The sequence below is a fragment of the Dendropsophus ebraccatus genome, chromosome 1 (assembly GCF_027789765.1).
Source record: "Dendropsophus ebraccatus isolate aDenEbr1 chromosome 1, aDenEbr1.pat, whole genome shotgun sequence".
NCBI lineage: Eukaryota > Metazoa > Chordata > Amphibia > Anura > Hylidae > Dendropsophus > Dendropsophus ebraccatus.
This window is the reverse complement of record NC_091454.1, coordinates 218,045,877-218,070,440: the sequence shown is the minus strand read 5'-3', so window position 1 is coordinate 218,070,440 and position 24,564 is coordinate 218,045,877. Positions and strand designations below refer to the sequence as shown.

Below are 24,564 nucleotides of genomic sequence, written 5' to 3'. Positions count from 1 at the left end.
CCATTGTGTCTTCTCATTTAGCACACAACCTTCTATTACAATGATAAAGTCTTTGCCCATTTGGCTTTCATATTTCTACCAGCAAATCCTGCTGCGAGTAAGGTAAAGTAGCCAACGAATCTACATTCTAGTTGCTAAAGTCCATCCAGCTCTGGGTTGTCACTCATTTCATGGAAACCTTCCGAATTTAAGGCTTTCCAGTCCATGCCGAGAGGGCATTGTCTCTACTATGGTGTTCCTGTTTCAAAAGGGAGAATCATATAGTCAGAAGAGGGGATTGGCTGTGCAAGGACTCTCCTGCCAACACCTAACTCATTGTGGTCATGTTTGGACTGTCTGACACCATCACAGGTACACTCCCAGACACCTCACCCAAGTGTACCACGACATCAAGGGTTTACGGTCTCAACACCTATTTAAAAAAGGTTTTATGTGTCCGAAGGGGGACATACAGAGTGAGCTAGCCGCAAAACCATCTGTGACCATACTACATACTACTTTGTCACCAGTGGGTTTGGCAACAAGTGTAAGATATAGACTCTCCACTGACAGATGGAGATGTTGCTGGAGAGAAGGGTCGGGCGTGATGGAATTGTACCACCTGACCCTTTTATCCTTGGAGTGATAAGCCATCGCTAAAGTAGTCTGTCTACAGCTTATGGTCCTTTTACACGGAACGATTGATCGGTCGTTATTGCGCGATAACGGTCAAATTTGAACGATAATCCTACGTGTAAACGCAGCGAACGATCAAACGACAAGCAAAAAATCGTTCAATTTGATCTTTCAACGTGTTCTCAAATCATCGTTGATCGTTCGCAAAAAATTTGCAGATCGTTCAGTGTAAACAGTCTTTCAGTGATTTCACCTATGTGTGAGATAGGCTTAAACGATCGCAAAACGATCGCATAGCGAATTTTCCGTACGATGTATTGTTCCGTCTAAACGCTGATCGTTATAAAAAAAAAATCGTTCATTCAAAATCGTTAATCGTGCGATCGGGCGAATTTTTGCTCCGTGTAAAAGTACCATTAGCCTTCCCCTCCCCATAGAAAATACATTATCGTTTATGTTTGTGGAAGTGACGAGAGTCTCAGCGCCATTTTTGTCCTCAGTTTGTTAGTGTTATTGCAACTCAGATCCATTGAAGTGAATGGAGCCAAATTGTAATACCACACACATCCTGAGCACAGGAGTGGCACTATTACTAGAAGAAAGCAGCTGTGTTTTTCCAATCTTGAATAACCCATTTAATATTTGGTAGAAGGCAATAAAGTCTTTGCGTCACCTCCTTTCTGCTTTTGACAGATGAATGAAGGAAAAATGGAAGCTCATGCGGAAATCATTTATCTCTATGGAGACACATGGAGAAGCTCACATCTTTTCTTAAAGCTTGATGGATATGGACAAGAAAAATAGATTTATTATTCGCACTATTTTCCACAGCTCTTCTGTCGTCGGTCAATGTAAAAAGAACGTCCATGATCTATGGCTAATAAAAGATACAAGAAATGAAAGGATATTCAATTACCGGTAGGCGTCTTAAAGGGAATCGGTCGCTTAGAAAACCGCTACTAAACTGGCATCAGTTTTATACTGCTGTGGGTATTATAAAGTATCATGTACCTTTGTTATTGATGTCCCTGGCCACATTACCGCCAGCAGTGAACCTAAAGACAGTTGGAGTACCCCTTTAAGGTTGTGACTGATCGTCATCTGTAAGATATTTTATGGGGTCTTTTACTCTTCAACCCTTTTTTGCATCCTTTATGACTTGTTCATCTTTCTTCACACTTACCTAAATGCAGCCGAGCATATTAGTACACCCTATTAATGATGGGGGCATGGCATGTGATCACCAGCAGGGCTGCCACTGACATCCGGGCTGCTATGACAGGGATCAGCGACAGCTCTAATTCCAGCCATTTAGCACCTTATATGCCACAGTGGATAGCAACCACACTTCCTAAGGAGTTTGACAGGAAGACGGGGCTCCCTGTGTCAGACTGTTAGGACCCCAAATATATACCATGTCATCTGCCATACTGTGTTCCCCCACCTACTCTACACTCTAACCTAAAGTAAGGCACTCCCCCCTGAAAATAAGGCACCCCCTTCTCTAAACTAGGGCACACCCCGAAAGTAAGGCGCCCCCTCCCCCCCAAAGTAAGTCCACCTGTTGCCACCCCGTCGCCACCCAGGACTCACCTAATCCCCTTGTTGCCCTCCGAAACCGGCACCGCAGGCAGCCTGGTCCATGGCCCCCATGTCCTCTGCACGTCCCAACGCATGCCTGACCCGCTGCATGCCGGATCTACCACTGACCCGCCGCACAACGAACACGTCGCTGACCTGACACACCCCACCGCTGACCCGCCGCACCCGCTGCTCTTGGTGAGTATTCCCGGGGAGGTCTGGGGCATTTTTTCTCTCCCCCTGAGACCCCATCCCCCTCCCCACCCTCGGCCGGGGGGAGAGAAATAAGACATCCTCCGAAAATAAGACACTATGGGGGAGATTTATCAAACATGGTGTCAGTTGTCCCTAGCAACCAAGCAGATTCCACCTTTCATTTTCCAAAGAGCCTGTGAGGAATGAAAGGTGGAATCTGATTGGTTGCTAGGGGCAACTGAGCCAGTTTCACTTTACACCATGTTTGATAAATCTCCCCCATAGTGTGTGTTTTTTTGGGGGAAAAAATATAAGGTACCGTCTTATTTTCGGGGAAACACGGTAGGTATGAGCCTATTGTATATATATATTGTAAGGCAATGTGTATGCAAACAAATTATTTAAATGGTCTCTGACCTTACAACGCATTTTAATGAATACAAATGTGACCACTGCCATCTTATTTCTAAACTGAATCTAATTGGTGATACAAGTCATAAGGTTACCGGCTGGAGGTCATGACCTTCTCTCACCGAGTGTAAACACTGTTGAGGCCATATTAGACAGCTCGAGCTGGGAGTGCCGATCTGGAGCCTATTACATGGCTTTATAATTGTGCAGATAGCATTTGCTAGTTTTTTGGTTGATCAGGGGTTGTATTACACAAGGTCATATATATCAGACTGGGCAGACAATCAGCCTGTGAGATGAGGGCTTACGTCTATAAGAGAAGACACAGACATAGTCTTACTGAGGCCTTAAAGAGGATGTAACATCAGGTACATCCTCTTTAATCTGACCCAGGGATAGAACAGCGCCGTCACGGGGAATCCGGTGCCGCGGTCCGTTTTTGAATCGTGGCCTGGTTCCCGTACACGGCGCCGTTCTATCAATGGGTCCCAGGCCCGAGCTGAAGCACTGGAGGTGGGCCGGAATCCCCTGCCCCTGTATGACGCGGCTCCATTGATTCTAATGAAGCCGCATCATAGAGGGGAGGGAATTCCCTCCCACTGGGGGCGGGCCGGTCCGCCTCCTGTGCTTCAGCTCGGGTCCGGGACCCGTTGATAGAACGGCGCCGTACACGGGAACTGGACTGTGGTTCAAAAAACTGACCGTGGCGCCGGCTTCACGTGACGGCGCTGTTCTATCCCTGGGTCAGATTAAAGAGGATGCACCTGATGGTACATCCTCTTTAAGACTCTTGTGACATGTCGGGATATTGGGGATGAAAAGCTGTCTTTAAAAATAGCTTTCCTTAACTTAAAGGTAAAGAAGAAAGAGACGAGAAAGTCTTTTATCTCCTCTCCATATGTGATGGATACATAGCTTACACTGCTTGGTACTGCTCTATATTGTCCTCAGTGCTGTCACTGCTGCTAAAGATATGCTATAGAGATACAGTTGTGCTGGATACACAGCTTACACTGATTGGTATTCCTCTATAATGTCCTCAGTGCTGTCACTGCTGCTAAAGATATGCTATAGAGATACAGATGTGCTGGATACACAGATTAAACTGCCCGGTACTGCTCTATAATATCCTCCATGCTGTCACTGCTGCTGAAGCTGTGCTCCAGAGATACAGTTGCCCTGGATACACAGCTTACACTGCTGCTTAAGGTGTGCTATAGAGATACAGTTGCCCTGGATACACAGCTTACACTGTCCGGTACTGCTCTATAATATCCTCCATGCTGTTACTGCTTCTGAAGGTGTGCTGTAGAGAAACAGTTGTGCTGGATACAGGGCTTACACTGATTGGTACTGCTCTATAATATCCTCCATGCTGTTACTGCTTCTGAAGGTGTGCTAGAAAGTTGAGGTGCAAGAAAAAGGTAAGTGAACTGTTTTGGATCACCTGGATTTATGTAATGAATAGTAAAAAACATGTGGTCTATTTGTTACAAATTGTACACAGTCGTGCTCCCTATGCCCCACACCGGATTTACTGATTGGTGTACGTGACAGTCTCAGCAGTCTACACCAGCTCTTGTATTACGCCAGATTACACATCACATATCAGTGTTTTCTTATCGGCGACGAGACCCAATTGTATATTGCTTTTGTTTTTATTCCTTTAAAAGATTTTTAGAAGAAACCCACATTACACTATGCGTTCCCTATAAATAACCACCAAATTATTATGAGATTTGGATTCATCGAGTTCCCCTTCATGTTACTTTATTAATTGGTTCCAGGACGACCATTGTAAAGTGGAAATATTTCTGGAGCTCAAAACTCTACATAAAACTGGTAATTGGTCCTAAAGCCGCCAAAGTGTCATCCCAAAATAATAGGAAAAAAACAACATGAAGATGAAAGAAATGTAACTAGATAACTAATATGAATCAAAACTCAGAAATAGCTGATGGCTATGGGGGCATTTATAAAAGTTACGGCCAGGGCGTACGCCAGGAGAAGAAGCAGATTTACCGCTTTTCCCTGGCGTACGCCTGCCCTACCCCTCGCTTGTCCGGTGGATGGGCATCAAGGTGAGTAAGAGACATGTCCTCCTCCTGCGCCTCATTTATCATGACTTACACTTGCCTGTGAATTTGGCCGGAGGAAAGGGGGTGGGGCCTAGTTTAAGACCCGCGTACGAGTAATAAATCCCCCCCCCATGAGTCTGTTTATATGTAAAGGACAGGAGCTTCTCCCACAATCATGTACAGAACACACTGGGGAAGATTTATCAATGTTTACCTAAAAAACTAGGGAAAAAGTTTCACATTTTTGCCCAGATCTTTCGCCAAATACTCTCCAATTTTCAAAAAGTCACCAATTTTACAACAAAGTGTTCAGAAACATTGCCGAACTCGATCAGTTCAGCAAGTTAGCTCAGCACTAGTGTTTAGTTTAAGGGGCTAGTTCACAAATATATATATATATTATTATTATTTTTTTTTTAAATCAACTGGTCGCAACAAGAGCCAAAGATTTCTAATTTTCTTCTATTAAAAAAATCTCCAGCCTTCCAGTACTTATCAGCTGCTGTATATCCTGCAGGAAGTGATGTATTCTCTCCAGTCTGACACGGTGCTCTCTGCTGCCACCTCTGTCCATGTCAGGAACTGTCCCCAAAGAAAAACTCTCCAGCTCTGGACAGTTACTGACATGGACAGAGGTGGCAGCAGAGAGCACTGTGTCAGACTGGGGAGACCACATCAATTCCTGCAGCGTATACAGCAGCTGATAAGTACTGGAAGACTTTGAAGGAAAAAAAATTTGGGATGACCAACCCATTTAGAAGTATTGGCAGTTGGTCTCCACTGTAGAAGCAAGCAAGCGGATTGTGGGAAAGTATGTGCCCTGTTGCATGGCATTAATAGGGTCATTGTTCAGAGTGGAAACCAGAAAGTGATCAGACGCATGGGGAGAAGGGATGTAAGTTACAGAAGCAACCATACCTTCAACCATGGCCTACCATCGGTATGGAGCATCATGTCTGGGTTTTATGGTCCTCCCCTGTGTTTTGCTGTAGTTGAAGGATTTCAATAAAATGTACAGTAAGGGTCCTATTACACGGGCCGACTACAGCCCGATCTAGATCAGCGCTCGTTTACTGGACCTATTAGATGGCCCGATAATCGGGCAGTAAAGGCTGCATGGATATGGTTAGAGATGTCCATGCAGCCCTTGCCCAAACACCTGACACCTCACCTCTCCACGCTCCCGGTCTTCTCTCCTGTGTCAGCTGACAGGCCGGGAAGCTGTGGAGCACAGGAGAGAAGAGCGGGATCGGGGAGAGGTAAGGTGTCAGGTGTTTGGGGAATCATCAGCTGTTGGACGCGCATCGCTATTACACATAGTGATGCGCGGGAGGCCGGCAATTTTAGGTCCAAACCTTTAAATATCCATTGTCATCAGCTGATCATTGTCTCTATTACATGGAGCGATAATCGGCCGAATCGGCCTGATCCAGCCGGTTATCGCTCCATGTAACAGGGCCCTAATTTTACTGCATTCTTTGTGAACGGTTGTAGAGCTTCCAGCATTACATCCTCATGTCATAGTATGAAAGATATGGTTGTTGATATGATATTATTGCTTTGGAGCAGTGAGAACCTGGTTATAAAAGTATATGTATATCCATGTCAGAACCATAAAAATAAATGAGATCTGTGGACAGATATCTTCTATGTAGACCTTACGAAGATAAAGAAGTGAAGCCCGGACGGCACTTAGATCTCCATATCCAATATCATCTGTTCTCTCACAATATGGAATGGAGTCAGCCCTTCAAACAGTTGCTCAAGCTCAGTCCGGAGAGTCTCATCTGTATACATTACACAGATTATACCGCCCCCTGCAGGCAATGATGGTACATTCATCTTCAACTGCTGGAGGACATGGACCTTGGCACAAGATGGGTCATTTCCAAACAGGTCAATTTCTAAAAGGTGTATTCCCTCTGCATAGGCCACTGGATATGGTGGGGTGCCGAGGCTTAGAAACCCTTCTAGGTAGGCATGGGGGCCACTATCCGAATCCCCGGGATGTGAATAAATCCAGACAATCTTTCGTCTAAGTAGAATATTTAGGTTGGACTTACAGGTGGTAAGAGGGAGCCAGGCTTGAACTAGTAAGCCACCAGGAAGAAGTTCTTCTCTTGTCTTAGATTCCTCAAGGAAGGTGAGAATTTCCTCGGGTCCCAGAACCGATAGGTTTCTGGATATTTCCAGATTGTGTAGTCGAGATTCCAGTAACTTTATTGCACTTTCCAACTGGTCAGCCGGAATAAGCGTTGCTATCACCGCCTAATGGGGAACACAATGGACATAGGAGACCGATTCCAATTCAGAAGAAAGATATACAAATAAATTGTTAAGAAAAGTGGTACCGGGGAAAGATATGGAAAATAATTGACAAAAGAGAAGGAAAGCATAATAGGCATAGAAAAGATAGACAGGAGGTAGATAGATAGATAGATAGATAGATAGATAGATAGATAGATAGATAGATAGATAGGAGATAGATAGATAGATAGATAGATAGATAGATAGATAGATAGATAGATAGATAGATCGATCCCACCTTAGAGTCCCCAATCACTTTGTATTTTGTCAGCATGGAAGCTGGTGGATTTTCTGCCCGAGTCTGTCGGACTCTTTTAACCTCCGGGTGGTCAGAATGTAGGGTATCTATGCAAAACTTCTGAATCCTTCCAGCCACCCCACGTCCGCCTAACCAGGGGGCTACTCGAAGACTTTCCAGCACTGCAGTAGTTCCATCATCGACCAATATGATTGCCACAAAGCCCACCTGTCCACGTACATGGTGAAAGGAAATGGGAACATTCTTGATTATATGCGTAGGTTTGTCTTTTCTACTAGGGTTTTCCTTAACAGTGAGGCTGGCTGTCTATGTAATGTATATTGAGAGCTCTTGATGTCACCCATGGCATATGTTGAAGGATAAAGTGACTGGACATGTTGGATTTTACCAGTCTTAGAGGTGTCTGAAACTGATTCCCCTTTCCTTTTTTCTTACCTTCTTCAGTCTGATTTTGCTAAGTGTTGGGCTTAATATAATTCTGTGGTCTCAATCTTTGTTGAGGCCTGAGATCTGAGGCCTGAATATTACTAGGTGCCTATTACTCTGGGGTCTGAAGTGATTTAGTGGTTGCACTTTGAGAAATACCCCCCTTCTACTCACCACTTTCCCTTCACATTTTGCCAAAATCATTCTTCTCTGTGGGTCCTTCAGCCATGCATGGTACCTGAAAGGCAGCTGGTCCGTCCCATTATATATGCCAACAGAGATGGACATCACCTCTTCATAGTCTTCAGCTGCTGCAGTTACAAAATCAATGGGTGGCAATGAGGTTTTATCCGACATAGTGTTACCACAAAACCCAGATGAATGCGACAGCAGAAAAGACGAGAAGACGTTTACATAATCAAGAAAAAGTTCAACAACTTTGACACACCCACCAGTGTCTTCTGGGACAGAGCTGAGAGTCTGAGATCCTTAAGGCTGAGACAGATACCATGGATGGTTCTTAATGGCTGATGTATTAATGGATTGATTCCTTATCAAGTACACGTGTCCAAAGGTGCAAACTCCTGACTGAGAAATTAGAAGCAAAGTTTTATTACTGTTCATGTAATAAAAAAAATGTTTACTAAAGCACCATGTGAAACGTAAAAACCACTGACAGGACGTGAATAATATGGATTATCAGTGACAATGCTCTCTGTCAATGGGTGGAATATTTTAGGCAGCAAGTGATCAGTCAGGTCTTGAGGCCGATGCTGCACTCAGTGGTGGTTATGGTGGTTGAAGCTGTTGGATGCAGCTCTAGGAAGTCCTGGAAATGGATATGGCCTATGGCGGTCTTTATGTTTTCCAGGCAGCCTTAGTGCTCCATCCAACTTCTTCAGCCACTGGAAATGCCACACACTTGGGTTCGGATGGACCTGAGTGTTCTCAAGATTTGCTCTAATCTCTAATCTGAGCAACTATCACAAGGACTGGGAGTGATATCTAGGTAACTGGGTTGGAGCATGTCCAGAATGATGGGTCTCAGCAATTCGGTAAGGGAAAAAAAAGATGGCAACAGCTGACCACGAAACAAAGACAATACTTGGTCCAATAGTTACAAGCTATGCCTTGCGCATTATCTAACAGCCAATGACTTCATTTAATGTACAGATACACACTTCTGTAGCCAGGTTACTCCACCCAGTATAATTGTAGTATTTGGAAGTCATTGCACCAACTCTTCCTTGATATTCTGTTTTCTTATGTGGTTAGGAAGAGTGGGAGAGTGCAGGCTTTACAGTCTCCGTAGTGGAAATCCCCCGAACTTTTGACATGTAGCAGGGGCAAGTCAATATTTTGGTTAATATTTGTACCTAAAACTAGGAGTGGAACAAAGAGAAATTATAATGGAAAGATTTGCAGCTTTTACTGTGTTTTGGAGTCATTGGCTAAAATGAGCTCCAAAATGAGGCCCAAATACTAACCTAAGTATTCCATGTGAGCCTGACCGTAGGATTCCCAGTAAGGTCTGAGTGAGACATTTATGGCAAATTGTGTATCTTGTTCCATAAATTTTAGACTGTCAGAGGTAGGAATGCAGGATCAGACTACACAAAGGATTTGTTTGTAGTCTGTAGCCATGGAGACACAGAGATCTGCGTGGGAGGTGTGTGTTCACAATAGTAGCAAATAGTTCATGGAGACCACATACAAAATACAAAATACCTTCAGTCTTTTTTCATTGTAGCTTTTATTTTTAGAATGGTGACAAACTGGTTGCAAAGATATACATATGATAAGTAAGTTGATGAAAAGGATAAGATGCATGGAAATCCACGTTTTCCAGAGTATATAGAACAATAGGAATAAATCTGATAATTTTCTGTGCAAATGTTTGACAAAACCTGAATAGGATAAAGAAGTGGAACCCATTGAATCTCTAGATCTCCATATCCAATATCATCTGTTCTCTCGAGATATGGAATGGAGTCAGTCCCGCACACAGTTGTTCAAGCTCAGTCCGGAGAGTCTCATCTGCATACAGGATGCAGATTATACCGCCCCCTGCAGGCAATGATTGTACATTTATCTTCAACTGCTGGAGGATATGGACCTTGGCACAAGATGGGTCATTTCCAAACAGGTTAATGTCTAGACGGTGTATTCCTTCTGCAAAGGGCACTGGATATGGCGGGGTACCAAGGCTCAGAAAACCTTCTAGGTAGGCATGGGTCCCACTGTGTCTGGCTGTAACCTTGGAAGAAGATGCTGAGTCACCTGAATCCCCTGCATGTGAATAAATCCAGACAATCTTTTGTTTTAGTAGAATATTTAGGTTGGACTTACAGGTGCTAAGAGGGAGCCAGCCTTGAACTAGTAAGCCACCAGGAAGAAGTTCTTCCCTTGTCTTAGATTCCTCAAAGAATGTAAGAATTTCCTCTGGTCCCAGAACCGATATGTTTTTGGATACGTCCAGATTGTAAACTCGGGAATCCAGTAATTTTATTGCACTTTCCAACTGGTCAGCGGGAATATGAAATGGCATCACCGCCTAATGGGAAACACAATGGACGTAGAAGACTGGTGTGAAATGCCATAAATCGATAGATAATCATGAGAAGGGTGTGACATTGGCAATACCAAACAATGACCGCAGAGAATTAAGTCATTTGAGAAATGAAGAGCATTGAACCCACCTTAGAGTCACCAATCACTTTGTATTTTGTCAACAGACTGGCTGGTGGATTCTCCACCCGAGTCAAACGGACTCTCTTAACTTCTGGGTGGTCAGAACGTAGAGTATCCAAGCAAAAATTTTGAATTAACCCAGCCACTCCACGTCCTCTTAACCAGGGGGCTACTCGAAGACCTTCCAGCACTGCAGTAGTTCCATCATCAACCAATATGAACGACTCGAAGGCCACCTGTCCGAATGTAAGTCGAACATAAATGAAAGCAATCTTAATGAAATTCAGAGACAAAAAATAAAAAAAAATCACATCTAGACCCCACAAAGGATGGAATTGTTACAATGTATCAGTATAGACAGTCCTCTAAATACAGCAGTCTTCTTAGTATAAAAGAAAAAGAAAAGATGTCCAGCACCGTTGCAATACAGCAGCTGATAAGTACTGGATGACTTGAGATTTTTTTAATAGAAGTAAATTACAAATTTTTTGAAAGAAATGTTTTTTTTTCTGGACTACCTAACTAACTAACTAATGAGGCCCACTGTTATAGTGTTGTACACAGCATCCTGCTGCATTTGTGTGTGGAGGGGAGAGGGGAATTTGTATGATAAAGACCCCCCCAGGCAGATGCCATTTAGGGACTAATGTACCACAAGGAACTCCGCCTCCACATGTGACACCCCCCCATTTTAACTTTGTAACTTAGACATGGTCTCTTCCATGTCCTCCTAGACAGCAAGCAGTCCAGCAAGAGGGTTGGTCTTTCTTGGCCCTCCTCTCTTGGCTGGCTGGTGGGTGGTCCTCACAGCTCCTTACTCCAGTGACCGCATTGACAGCAGCGAGCTGTCCCTGTCAGTAGTGCCCCCTGAAAGTGCCGCCCATGGCCATTTGTACATAGATTAAAATACAGAGCGCACGTACCCCTCAGCCCTCCTTCGCGTACCCCCTGGCTGAAAAACTGTTCCATAGATCAACTAGGTAGAACATATCACCGGGATTGGTGACAACTATTAATCTCTGGAAAGCCCCTTTAGTTTCAATATTTATTAAATTAATTTTTTTTTTACATAGATGTTTTTTCTAGAGGTTTATATAAGAGAGGACTAGATGGACCAGGTCATCTTTGTATGCCGACATTTTCCTAGGTTCCCATGTTTATGTAGGTTCCCGCTATACCCTCATGCTTAATAGTTGGTGGGGCACAATAAGGTCCATACGTCACTCACATTCTGATTTTGACAGATGAATGAAGGAAAAATGAAAGCTCTTGCGGAAATCAATTATCTCTATGGAGACACACGGAGAAGCTCATGTTTCCTTAAAGATTGATGGATTTGGACAAAGAACTAGACTATTTTCTGCATTGTTTTCCATTGTACAAGAAAAGGGCCGTGAACTATGGCTAAGAAACGAGACAAGAGATGAAAGGGTCTTCAATTACCAGAAGGTGGCCGAGAAGGACAAGTTGGCGTTGTCTGACCTGCAAATGTTAGTGGCGTAAATGAGACTGAGTGACCCGACAAAGGTAAGAGAGGGACAGGCTTATAGAAAGTGGCATCCTGAGGGTGTCACAGTGTAAAATGACTGTCTGGCATGGGGGCTTTGAGACTGTGGCTGATAGTAAAGTATTATGACTTTCATGTCATGGCTGCTGTGGAAGACATAACTCTGTTTGAGTTCGGCAACGTTCTCGGACCAGAACCCTTAGCATTTAACTCATGGTGGCTGGAGAAGTTGGATAATATTCTAGAGAGTCCTTGAAAATATGTATAGAGCCATAGGCTGTATCCATGTTTTCCTGGTAGCCCAAGGAAGCATCCAACTCTGCCAGGTGCAAGGAGTCAAACTCCGAGTGTTCTGGTTTGGAGAACGTTGCCAAACTTGAACAATTTGGCAAGTTCGCTCATCACTAGTTATCACAACATTGGTCCAAACTCTGAAATTACCTGGGAGTGATTTCTCTTTACTATTGGGATACAGCCCTCTATTACCTATCATAAAAATAACTCTCTACCAGTGGATGACCTTATACAATGGTTCTAGTAATGATTGCTCAGCTTTGTTTTCACACACCCTAAGCCTGATATTCCCCGCCCCAAAGCCTCATATTTTCACCCCCAAGCCCAATTCATACCCCCTCAGCTCATTTTCACACTTCCTAGCCTGATATTTACACCCCTTCAGCCTCATATTTAGCCTCATCTGATTCATGCACCAAGGCTAATATTCAGACTCCCAGTGTCTCATTCATGCCCCCTAAACCACACACACAAAAAAAAAAAAAAAAAAACACAGACCCAATACAGGTATGAAAATTACTAAAAGCCACCCACCAACTGCTAAAAGAAATTTCCATAAAATAATGAGGCTCTTGGATACCATTTGCAAATAGCGTCAACAATTCCACCACAATAAGGTGGCCTCATGCTGGGATGAACCCTACACTGTACTTTGGCCTCTTCATGGCATATAATAAGTCTGTGCTCTGTGCATGCAGGATCCTACTTATACCGGAAAAAATTACCACCTGTTGCATTTTCTGTGTTTTTGTGTTTGCAATTTCAGCCATAGCAACGTGCTCCTGCCTAGTGTGAATAGTGCTGTAGGAGAGCTGACCAAATTTGTCTTTTTGCCTGTGTGTCAGGTGGGGGAGTGGCTGCCTCTACTTGGTCATGCCCTCCATCCATCCCATCCAAGTGGTTAGTATTTCTGCCAGTATTGGTTGGATCCTGCATGCCCAGATCATAGGCTTATTATATGCCATGGAGAGGCCAAGTACAGTGTAGGGTCCATTCCAGCATGAGGCCACCTTATCATGGTAGGATGGTTCACACTATTTGCAAATGGTAACCAAGAGCCAGTTACCAGTTGTGGGGGCTGCTTTTAGCAGTTTTCAAATCTGTATTGGGTCTGTATCTTGGCACTAGTGGCGAGCTGTTGCATTTTTTGTGTTTTTGTAAGTTTCAGCCATAGCAATGTGCTCCTGCCTAGTATGAACGGTGTTGAAGAAGAGCTGACCAAATTTGTCTTTCTCCCTAAACCACATATTCAAACCCTCTGAGACCGATTAAGACCCCTCCACTTCATATTCACTCCCCCTGAGCCCAGATCTCACACTCTTTCAAAATGACCACCCATCTGTCTATTTACTAAAAAGACCAGTAGTCAACCAAGTAGTTACATAGTTAATAGGGTTAAAAGAAGACAAGAGTCCATCAGGTTCAACCTAGGGAAACCCTACTGTGTTGACCCAGGTGAAGGCAAAAAGCCCTATGAGGCAGATGACAACTGCCCCATCACTGGTAGAAAATCCCAACTCCGGTGGCAATCAGAATAATTCCTGGATCAACGTATTACCAGAAATCTAATATCCATAACTTGTAATATTATTTATAAACAAAAGCATGCAGGTCCCATATCTCAGGAATCGGGGGCAGAGAAACAAAATAGAAAACATAATTAAAATAAGGAGATCTGAGGCTACACAATGGCATATAATTTTTTTTTTTTTGACCACAGATTCACTTAAAGGGGGATTTATGAACAAAAGTGAAACACTGGAGGAGTGCACTATGGGGGTGGTTTATCAAACCTGGTGTAAGGTGAAACTGGCTCAGTTGCCCCTAGCAACCAATCAGATTCCACCTTTCATTTTCCAAAGAGTCTGTGAGGAATGAAAGGTGGAATCTGATTGGTTGCTAGGGGCGACTGAGCCAGTTTCACTTTACACCATGTTTGATAAATCTCCCCCTATGTCTCTTCTTTGCAGCACGTGCCAGGTCACTTTGAGGTTGTAAATGGGTCAGTTGTCCACATCCCCCCTTTCCCATGAAACTTTGTGGATTTGAAATATGTGGCTGCCTGGATTGTGTCTGATCCGTCCGGGGTCTGAATTTATTTAGTGGTCTGCACTTTGAGAAATACCCCCCTTCTACTCACCACTTTCTCTTCACACTTGGCCAGAATCATTCTTCTCTGTGGGTCCTTCAGCCATGCGTGGTACCGGAAAGGAAGATAATCTGTTCCATTGTATATGCCACCAGAGATGGACATCACTTCTTCATAGTCTTCAGCTTTCGCAGGTACAAAGTCAATTTGTGGAAGTGAAGTTTTGTCCGACATAGTGTCACCACACGACCTAGATCAATGCTCTAGCTGAACACAAGAGAATATGATTATATAAACGGACAAAGTTCACCAAGTATGACACACCCGGTTTCTGCTGGAACAGATCCTGGGAATTCGAGGGTCCTGCCAAGCTGGGAAAGATACCATGAATAGTATGAGCAGTATCACCATAATAGATTGCATGATGGTCTACTAAGAGGATCCAAAAGTGCAACACCCCCAACCTTCCCCGATGGAGCCATAAAAATCAAGGTTTTATTTTATTACAGCTTACATACAAGGTTTTATGAGGAACCTTAAAAGCACTGATAGATAAATGATTAAGATGGATTATCCCAGGACAATACTGCATGTCACTGGGTGGGATATATTATACAGCAAGTGATAGGTTAGATCTTGAAGTTGATGTTGAAACTAAAGGTGTCCATATAGCTTACACCATGGATCTCCAAACTGCGGCCCTCCAGCTGTTGCAAAACCACAATTCCCATCATGCTTGGACAGCTAAAGCTTTGGATTTGGCTCTCCAGGTATGATGGGATTTGTAGTATTGCAACATCTGAAGGGCCACAGTTTGGAGACCCATGGCCTACACTAAATCTGGTGGCTGCAGCTTATCCCTCCCTGTAGGGAACACAAGAACATTCATCCCTATCGAACAGTCATGTGGAAAGGGAAGCCAGTAGAGATAACTGTCGGCCAAGAGAGGTACTGAAAATGGATGGGAACCTTAGGTAAAATAGGCAAGTGTAAGGATCAGAGTGTCAAAGGCCATATTATGATGACTAGAAGACTGGGTCAGTAAAGGTCCTATTATACAGGGTGATGCAGAGGACTAAACGAGCACGTCGGCAACAAGCACATAAGAGCCAGGGGGCTGCCTGGGTGATCGCTAAATCGCAGCCCATCATAGAAGATAGCGGCGGGCTGCTACCACCACTCCTATTCCTCGGAGCGATGGCAGCAGATCGTTGCTATTGTGGACATGTCACTGGTAAAGTGCTCGAGGGGGTGTACATCTCACCCAGGTTGATACATAGTGTGAGATGGTGAGTCCAGGAGGCATCTGTGCTCAGCAGTGTTATGCTGCTGAGCTATTATTTATTATTGCCGGGCCTGGACTTACATGGAATGGCAGGTAGGTTTTGGTAGTGGGACTTGCCATTCCCTCCCCCTCGATCCAGTGTGGGTTTTGGGATCAGGTGAGCTCTGATCCCAATCAGCCTGAGAAGGCAAAAGGTGGGCTCAGTGTACAGGTCCTAGCTCTCAGACAGGAGTAAACAGCCTGCATGCTGTTTGGTGAGAGCTGGGAAGACAGCCGCTGCTGGGGCCTGTTCACACCCCGCAATACTGCCGACTGAAGTGTCAGAGAGGTAACCTGCTGTGTTAGTTAGCGCCCAGACGGGCAAGACCTTTTTGTTTTGTTCTTAAAGCACAGTGTTGCTACATTTCTGTTATGGACTGTTTATGCTGCAAATAAACGCCAAGCTGTTATTGTACAAGTCCAAGTCTGCTGTGAACTGTGTCCAAACACACCATCCCCCGGGAAGATCCCTACAATTGGTGCTGCGGAGCGGGCAAAACAGTTGCTAGGGGCAACGGTGTGCATCAACTTGGCTACAGCTGCTTATGTCCTGGGTGAAGGCTGCGGCTTCACTCCAAAAACAGACAAGCAACATGGAGGAGATGATGAAGCAGTTAATGCAAGTGAGTCTGCAACAGCAACAAGCTCTGACAGACGCTAACCTGCGCCATGAGCAAGCATTGGCTGCACAACAACAGGCTAATCGGCAGCAACAACAGGCTCTGACAGACGCCAATCTGCGCCATGAACAGGCCTTGGCCGCACACCAGCAGGCTAATCGGCAGCAACAACAGGCTCTGGCAGATGCTAATCTGCGCCACGAACAAGCGATGGCTCAACAACAGAGATTTATTGAGCACCTGATAGCAAAGCAGGAGGCGTCTGCAGGTGCTAATCCCCAGCTGGTGGCAGCAGCCGCGCCAGAGACTTTGTCTGTAAGAAGAGCTGTGCAGCGTGCGCTGCAAAAGATGACTGCTGATGACGATGTTGAGGCCTATTTAACGGTTTTTGAGCGTGTGGCTGAGCGAGAAAAGTTACCCTCCACTGAGTGGGCAGAGGTCATTGCTCCCTATTTAACAGGCGAACCTCAAAAGGCCTACTATGACCTCAGTGAGCAAGAGGTCAAGGACTATCCTCGGCTAAGAGCAGAGATACTCGCCCGACTAGGAGTTACGGCTGCTGTCCGTGCCCGGAGGGTCCGTAACTGGAGCTACAGTCTGGACAAGTCAGCGAGGTCCCAGATGTACGACCTGATTCATTTGGCAAGAAAGTGGTTGGAGCCAGACACCTCTACTCCTGCACAGATCCTAGAGAGGGTCGTGATGGATCGCTACCTCCGCGCACTTCCTGCTGATCTGCAACGCTTGGTGGGACAAGGCGACCCTAAGAGTGCCGACGAACTTGTCAGCCTTGTGGAGAGGTTCCAGGCGACCGAGGACTACCTCCGTGATGTTCCTGCAGCACCGTCACCTCCCCGGAGTGCCAGACCTGTGCCGTCAGCTGGTAAGAGACTTCCATCTATTGGGGGAGTGTGGAGGGGTGCTGATAGAGGGAAGAGCGCTCAGGAGGTGTCTCAGGGGCAAAAGACTGGTGGTGGTCCCCGGTGGCTAAGTGGCCCTAAAAAGGACTCCCTGCCAAGGAGACCAGGCCCTATCCAGTGCTGGAGATGCCATGAGACGGGACATATGTCTGCCCATTGCCCTCTTACCACTGAGCCCATGGAGTGTGACGCTAGCCGGCGTCAGTCGCTATTTGCGGAACAGTCTTTTGTTGCAGTCACTGGACTAGAGACTGAACCACAAGTCTGCAACATTACTGTAAATGACTTTCCTGTTAAGGCGTTGCTGGACTCAGGAAGCCTTGTCACCCTGGTGCATGCCAGCCTGGTGACTGGGGACTTTGTGCCAAAAAGACATATGAGTGTGGTATGCATACATGGTGATACAAAGGTTTACCCTATAGTACTGGCTAATGTCGGGACTGAACTAGGCACGGTACAATATGAAGTGGGTGTGGTTAAAAACCTTATGCATAATGTGATATTGGGGCGTGATTTTCCTTTGTTCTGGGCTCTATGGGGAAAACAACAATCCCCTGAAAGGAGTGAGGAGACCCCTAAGTCTATTGCATTACCCACGGTAAATGATAAAAATGTACAGGATGAAAATGATGCTTTTCCTTTGCAGGTCCTGGCAGGTGAGGAAGAGGCTCCTCCCACTGCGCAGAATGTTCCAGACTTAGAGGTGTCTAGGGATAATTTTGGTACTGCACAATTACAGGACCCCACTCTCAAAAATGCTAGAGAGCAGGTCACTGTTATGAATGGGGTACCTCAGGAGCCAGAAGCTGAGGAAAAATTTCCACATTTTTCTATGACTAATGATCTCTTATATAGAGTCACTAAGATTAGTGACGAGGTGGTGGAACAGCTTCTGGTGCCTAAGTCGTACCGGCGTCAGGTACTCGACATGGCCCATAATCATGTCCTTGGGGGCCACTTGGGGACGGATAAAACGCAGGAGAGAGTCCTCCAGAGGTTTTATTGGCCTGCGATTTATGCTGACATAAAAAAATACTGTGAGTCGTGCCCCACATGTCAGCTTAGCGCTCCAGTGTCCCATTTTCGCAGTCCTTTGGTCCCACTCCCCATCATAGAGGTACCTTTTGACCGGATCGCAATGGACTTGGTGGGTCCCATTGTAAAGTCAGCTAGGGGTCACCAGTACATTCTAGTTGTGTTGGACTATGCGACCCGCTATCCTGAGGCTGTACCCCTAAGAAACACTGCATCTAAAACAATTGCACGGGAATTGTTTTATATGTTTTCCAGGGTGGGGATCCCCAAAGAAATCTTGACCGACCAAGGTACACCATTTGTGTCAAAGGTGATGAAAGAGCTATGCAAACTGTTTAAAATCTCACACCTACGTACCTCTGTATATCACCCACAGACAGACGGGTTAGTGGAGAGGTTTAATAAAACCCTGAAACATATGTTAAAAAAAGTGGTGGAAAAGGATGGTCGTGATTGGGATCACTTACTACCTTACCTGATGTTTTCTATTAGGGAAGTACCCCAAGCGTCCACAGGGTTCTCTCCCTTCGAATTAGTCTATGGTCGTCACCCTAGGGGTTTGTTGGATATAGCGAAAGAGACATGGGAAAGTGAGTCCACCCCATACAAGAGTGTAATAGAGCATGTAGCACAAATGCAGGACCGTATAGCCACTGTAATGCCCCTAGTAAGGGAACACCTCCAGAGCGCGCAAGAGGGCCAAAGCAGAATTTACAATCGTTCTGCAAGAATCAGGACATTTAGCCCAGGTGACCGGGTACTCATACTTGTTCCCACGGTAGAAAGCAAATTCTTAGCCAAGTGGCAGGGTCCCTATGAAATTGTAGAGAAGATCAGTGAGGTCAACTACAAGGTACACCAACCAGGTAGAAGGAAGCCTTTCCAAGTTTATCACATAAACTTGATCAAGCCCTGGAAAGACAGGGAATCCTTGGTGGCGACAAATCCTGTTGGTCATCTGTCACCACCAATCCCTCCGGTCAGGATTGGTGACACCCTATCAGTGTCCCAGAAGCAGGAAGCTACGGAGTTCCTGCAGAGAAATAAAGACAAGTTTTCTGATCTACCAGGGCGTACGCATCTCATTAGTCATCATGTTGAAACTGAGCCTAGAAGCAGAGTAAACCTTAAGCCCTATAGGATACCAGAAGCACGGAGGGAGGCGGTATCATCCGAGGTAAAACGTATGCTTGACCTAGGAGTCATTGAGGTGTCCCAGAGCGAGTGGTCCAGCCCGATTGTGTTAATCCCAAAGCCCAATGGAACTTGGAGGTTCTGTAATGATTTTAGAAAGTTAAATGAGATCTCCAAGTTCGATGCCTACCCCATGCCCAGGGTAGATGAGTTGATAGAAAGGATGGGTAATGCCAGGTACATAACTACTCTCGATCTCACTAAGGGCTACTGGCAGATCCCACTCACTCCTGAGGCTAGAGAGAAGACTGCATTCTCCACCCCTGATGGGCTCTTCCAATATGTAGTGATGCCATTCGGGTTACATGGAGCCCCTGCCACTTTTCAGAGGTTGATGGACTTGATTCTGCGACCACATCGTGATTACTCTGCTGCCTACCTCGATGATGTGGTCATTTTTAGCCCTGATTGGGAAAGTCACCTCTGTAAGGTCCAGGCGGTGTTAGATGCCATAAGTGATGCAGGGTTAACCATCAATGCAGAGAAGTGTGCATTAGCCTTAGAGGAGGCCAAATACTTGGGCTACATTATTGGGAGGGGGTTAGTGAAACCACAACTAAATAAAATTGAGGCAATACAGAATTGGCCTCAACCCCTCACAAAGAAACAGGTCAGAGCTTTCCTGGGTATTACGGGCTATTACCGTAGGTTTGTGCCAAATTTTGCCTCAGTTGCAGCCCCACTAACTGACCTGACAAAGGGTGCGAAGTCCGCAATGGTGACATGGACTCCAGAGGCTGAGAAGGCTTTTCAAAGCCTTAAGTCTGCCCTGTGCCAACAGCCTGTGCTAGTTACCCCTGACTTTAGGCGAGAGTTTCTAGTACAGACAGATGCCTCTAACACAGGGTTAGGTGCCATCCTCTTACAGGTCGTGAATGGTGAGGAGCACCCGGTGATGTACTTAAGTAGGAAGCTATCCCCGGCCGAGAAAAACTACGCCATTGTGGAGCGAGAGTGTCTGGCAGTGAAATGGGCCCTAGAGTCCCTGAGGTACTACTTACTAGGCAGGAGATTCAAGTTAGTGACAGACCATGCCCCCCTAACATGGATGAAAATAAACAAAGAGAAAAACGCAAGGGTGACTAGGTGGTTTCTGTCCCTACAAAACTTTAATTTCACTGTGGAACACAGGCCGGGGAAATTACAGGCAAATGCTGACGCCCTATCTAGGGTACACTGTCTGTGGGGACAAAATGCTCAGCCCTCCGGTCTGAAGAAGAGGGGGGGGATATGTGGACATGTCACTGGTAAAGTGCTCGAGGGGATGTACATCTCACCCAGGTTGATACATAGTGTGAGATGGTGAGTCCAGGAGGCATCTGTGCTCAGCAGTGTTATGCTGCTGAGCTATTATTTATTATTGCCGGGCCTGGACTTACATGGAATGGCAGGTAGGTTTTGGTAGTGGGACTTGCCATTCCCTCCCCCTCGATCCAGTGTGGGTTTTGGGATCAGGTGAGCTCTGATCCCAATCAGCCTGAGAAGGCAAAAGGTGAGCTCAGTGTACAGGTCCTAGCTCTCAGACAGGAGTAAACAGCCTGCATGCTGTTTGGTGAGAGCTGGGAAGACAGCCGCTGCTGGGGCCTGTTCACACCCCGCAATACTGCCGACTGAAGTGTCAGAGAGGTAACCTGCTGTGTTAGTTAGCGCCCAGACGGGCAAGACCTTTTTGTTTTGTTCTTAAAGCACAGTGTTGCTACATTTCTGTTATGGACTGTTTATGCTGCAAATAAACGCCAAGCTGTTATTGTACAAGTCCAAGTCTGCTGTGAACTGTGTCCAAACACACCATCCCCCGGGAAGATCCCTACACTATATATACATCATTTGTCTTTCAACAAGTTGAAAGGCAATGACAGACAACAATTAGCCGACATCGTTCATGCCGGCTGATCTTTATTGTCTATTACACAAGACGTTCTCGTCCGTAATGGCCGATATCGGCCGGATACAACTGATAATCGTTTCATGTAATAGGGCCTTTAGTCTCCACAATGTCTTGTGGGGTGTTCCTAGTCCTTAGTGGTGACCACCAGCCTTGAGCTCAGGAAAAGTACTAGATTCCTTTTCCACCTAATGGTAAACGAAAACCTGACCGAGATATGAACCATAAGACCATTGTTGCCACATTGATAAAGCTCGGCTCAGTTTTCTTATTGGAATTTTTTGCTCAATAAACTTTTTTTTTTTTTTTTTTCTCATGTGTCCTACTTTTTTTCCCCCTATTACAACGATCCTATGAATGGAATAAGGCGACTCAATGAATTTCTTTTTCCTCTTAGAAATATAATGTTGGGGGTAGGCACGGATCCCCAGCACAACACAATTAAAGGGAATTATCATGGTACATATGACGTTGTAGGGCCACGTGATGCGGGTAAGCCTATTTGAGCTCCATGGTACCGGGGATAAAAAGACTCTTTAAAACCCTTCAGATGTAAATATAAGCACAAACTGCTCATTAGAGAGAATGATGGCGTATTCTTATAAATGATGGGACTGATTGCTCCCAGACTGATCTCAAGTGCACACAGATGTCTTCCGAAAAAAGCAAACGCGTAATTCCGTCTTATTTCCCCAGAAGCTGTACTTATGGCTAAATTATAGCAGAGTTTCCATAGATTTCATCTCTTTTTGAGCTCAACGTGGGCGCTCACGTTGTAGGGCTTCCATATTATAACTTATTGTGCTTTGGATGGTTCACCACCCCTAGGACCCCATTCTGATGTCCTGTCCATAATACTTATGTGCTGGGCCAAGTCTTCCTGTTCAGTACAGATGTGGAGACACGCTTATGCAAAAAGTTTCTTCTTTTTGTCCAGATTTCATTTTATAAGTCATTTAGGCACCAGATGTGACCCCTAAAGAAATAAAATTAATTTGGCTGTCAGTATTATAGAGTATTTGTCACTATGGTTCTCTCCCCTGATCTGTGTACAGTCGCAGCTGGTGCCAGAAGATCTAGTGGCCATGGATACATCCCATGCCTGGTATTAATCAGAATAGTGCTTATGCATGGAACTCAATGGGGGCTCTATTCTCATAGAGATGCATTGGAGACCCTGACTTTCGTCCTTCAATAGCCCTGGAGATAGAAGAGGGGTCAGAAGAGCCATGAAGTCAACGCCCATGAGATTTGAATGGCATCGTAGGACCAGAATGAAGCTGTGCCGCAGTACACCAATCATCATTATTAAGTATCTGTGGCAGCATGCAGTTGGGGGAGGGATAAAAAAAAAGGTGAACTGCTTCTTTAATTCTGACTCCAGACTAGAACCCTCAATAAATTCAGACCCCAGATCAGTCACCAAAATTAATTCTGACTTAATAAATTCAGACCTACAGTAAAAAAAAAAAAAAAACTCTAGAGCATCAAATACATTCAAAGGCCATAACAGACTCCAGATCGGACACCTGCAATAAAAATTAGAATTATTTCATTCCTCCAAACTCTAAAGGCCCGTTTACACTAAGCGATTTTTGGCCGATATTGCCCATTACGGTCAACAATCATCTGGTGTAATAGAAGACAATGATCAGCCAACATGAACGATGCTGGATGATCGTTGCTGTCGCTTGTCTTTCAACAAGTTGACAGACAAATGACCAGGATGGCAACGATCTGCTGCCGTCTCTCCGTGGAATAGGAGAAGACCGCCACTATCTTCTGTGGGCCGCCCGGGCGATCTAACGATTCCAGCTGTTCCTGGTGTTGTTTCTGGTAAGGCCGCTCATCATCATACTTGGACAGTGGGGATTCAGTGACATAACTGGGACACTGTTCTTTACATACTCTCTATAGAAAATGGTAGAACAAGAAAAGAGGTGTTTCCTTGTCATCCATAAATATGTATCTGTACATTTCCACCTACAGCTGCCAAGCATCATGTGAAAAAACCCAACCCAACTCAATATCCTTCCCGGACATGACCGAGCCATTGGCATTGGCCATACGTGGTAAAATATATCATCCCCAATTTAACGTTTTATCCAATATTTGTCCCATGGATAGATCGCTGCCAAACATCTGATGACCTGAATACGTGCTCGCTCCATTGCGGTGATAGTGTTGAGAGTCAATGACTCATCCATCTCAGCTTGTATGACACGTAACGCATCATGCGTGTAAGAAGACGTCATGGACCTGTCTACACAGCTGCTGCCTGTCAGAAATATTATAGATGTTGGAATATCGTTCTTCAAAGACAAATGATACCGATACACTTGACTGTCCAGCGTCACTATCAGCATCACTATAAGGCCAGAATGATGTAAAGGGGATCCCTTACAGCTATTTGTAGACATTGCCTCTTCTGACACTGGGCATCCTGTGTTCTCCAAGTTTCTCCAAGCTTCAAGGTTGGCTCCACCACAGGCTGGTCTTGGGACATAATTGAGATAGAACCCTGGTTTGAGGTTTAGAGTAACAATTCGAAGTCAGGGCAACAGATGGGGAAGATGAAGAACAGGATACTATAATAGAGAGTAATATGCCACGATGGAAAAGTACACAGGAACAAGATGAGGAGCACTTAAAAAGATTTCAAGAGTAGAGATGATCAAACAGCGGAAAATCTTAGGTTCTATAGAACTCGAACCTTGTTGAACCTTCCGCATTTGATTCCCGATGCCTTCCCGGTCCGTGGGGAAGGAGGAGACGGCCCGGGTACTCCCTAAGTAATAAGCTGTATCCCGGGATTCCAGGCGGTACCCGGGCTGTCTCCTCCTTCCCCACAGACCGGGAAGGCATCGGGAATCAAATGCGGAAGGTTCAACAAGGTTCGAGTTCTATAGAACCTAAGATTTTCCGCTGTTCAATCATCTCTATTCAAGAGGCTTGGAATATGGACAGTACAGACCGTGGCCTCAACTCCACCAGCTCAGCTCCTTCTCTGTATTCTGGAGCTGGAAGGAAGAAGGAGATGAACCTAAGATGCAAGGGTATGTGAAGGTCATGAGAAGGTCCAGAAAAGCTCAAGTCAGGGTCACACGTTACACGTAATCCAAACTCCATGAAG

At 45.2% G+C, this 24,564-nt stretch overlaps 2 protein-coding genes across 3 annotated transcripts; both read right to left on the bottom strand.

The window, feature by feature from the left end:
- Positions 1 to 1,270: 1,270 nt before the first annotated feature.
- LOC138800435 (histidine N-acetyltransferase-like) lies at positions 1,271 to 8,299 on the bottom strand. Of its 2 annotated transcripts, XM_069982137.1 has the most exons (4): positions 8,047 to 8,274; positions 7,426 to 7,653; positions 6,944 to 7,148; positions 1,271 to 1,492 (listed from the first exon to the last, which is right to left on the bottom strand). In XM_069982137.1, the coding sequence occupies exons 1-4, from the start codon at positions 8,227 to 8,229 to the stop codon at positions 1,434 to 1,436; spliced, it is 675 nt and encodes a 224-aa protein (XP_069838238.1). In that variant the 5' UTR covers positions 8,230 to 8,274; the 3' UTR covers positions 1,271 to 1,433. The 2 variants fall into 2 exon arrangements, with proteins under 2 accessions (XP_069838238.1, XP_069838324.1); XM_069982223.1 differs by lacking the exon at positions 1,271 to 1,492 and having other exon boundaries at positions 5,567 to 7,148; positions 8,047 to 8,299.
- Positions 8,300 to 9,606: 1,307 nt separating this feature from the next.
- LOC138800363 (histidine N-acetyltransferase-like) lies at positions 9,607 to 14,818 on the bottom strand. Its single transcript, XM_069982019.1, has 3 exons — positions 14,505 to 14,818; positions 10,572 to 10,799; positions 9,607 to 10,426 (listed from the first exon to the last, which is right to left on the bottom strand). The coding sequence occupies exons 1-3, from the start codon at positions 14,685 to 14,687 to the stop codon at positions 9,815 to 9,817; spliced, it is 1,023 nt and encodes a 340-aa protein (XP_069838120.1). The 5' UTR covers positions 14,688 to 14,818; the 3' UTR covers positions 9,607 to 9,814.
- Between the last annotated feature and the right edge of the window lie 9,746 nt (positions 14,819 to 24,564).

Coding starts and splice junctions, on each gene's coding strand:
- LOC138800435 (XM_069982223.1), bottom strand. CDS start 8,229: ATGTCGGATAAAACCTCATTGCCACCCATTGATTTTGTAACTGCAGCA. Junction 7,654..8,046: donor CAAAATGTGAAGGGAAAGTG/GTGAGTAGAAGG, acceptor GTACGTGGACAG/GTGGGCTTTGTGGCAATCAT. Junction 7,149..7,425: donor AAGTGATTGGGGACTCTAAG/GTGGGATCGATC, acceptor GTTCCCCATTAG/GCGGTGATAGCAACGCTTAT.
- LOC138800363 (XM_069982019.1), bottom strand. CDS start 14,687: ATGTCGGACAAAACTTCACTTCCACAAATTGACTTTGTACCTGCGAAA. Junction 10,800..14,504: donor CCAAGTGTGAAGAGAAAGTG/GTGAGTAGAAGG, acceptor ACATTCGGACAG/GTGGCCTTCGAGTCGTTCAT. Junction 10,427..10,571: donor AAGTGATTGGTGACTCTAAG/GTGGGTTCAATG, acceptor GTTTCCCATTAG/GCGGTGATGCCATTTCATAT.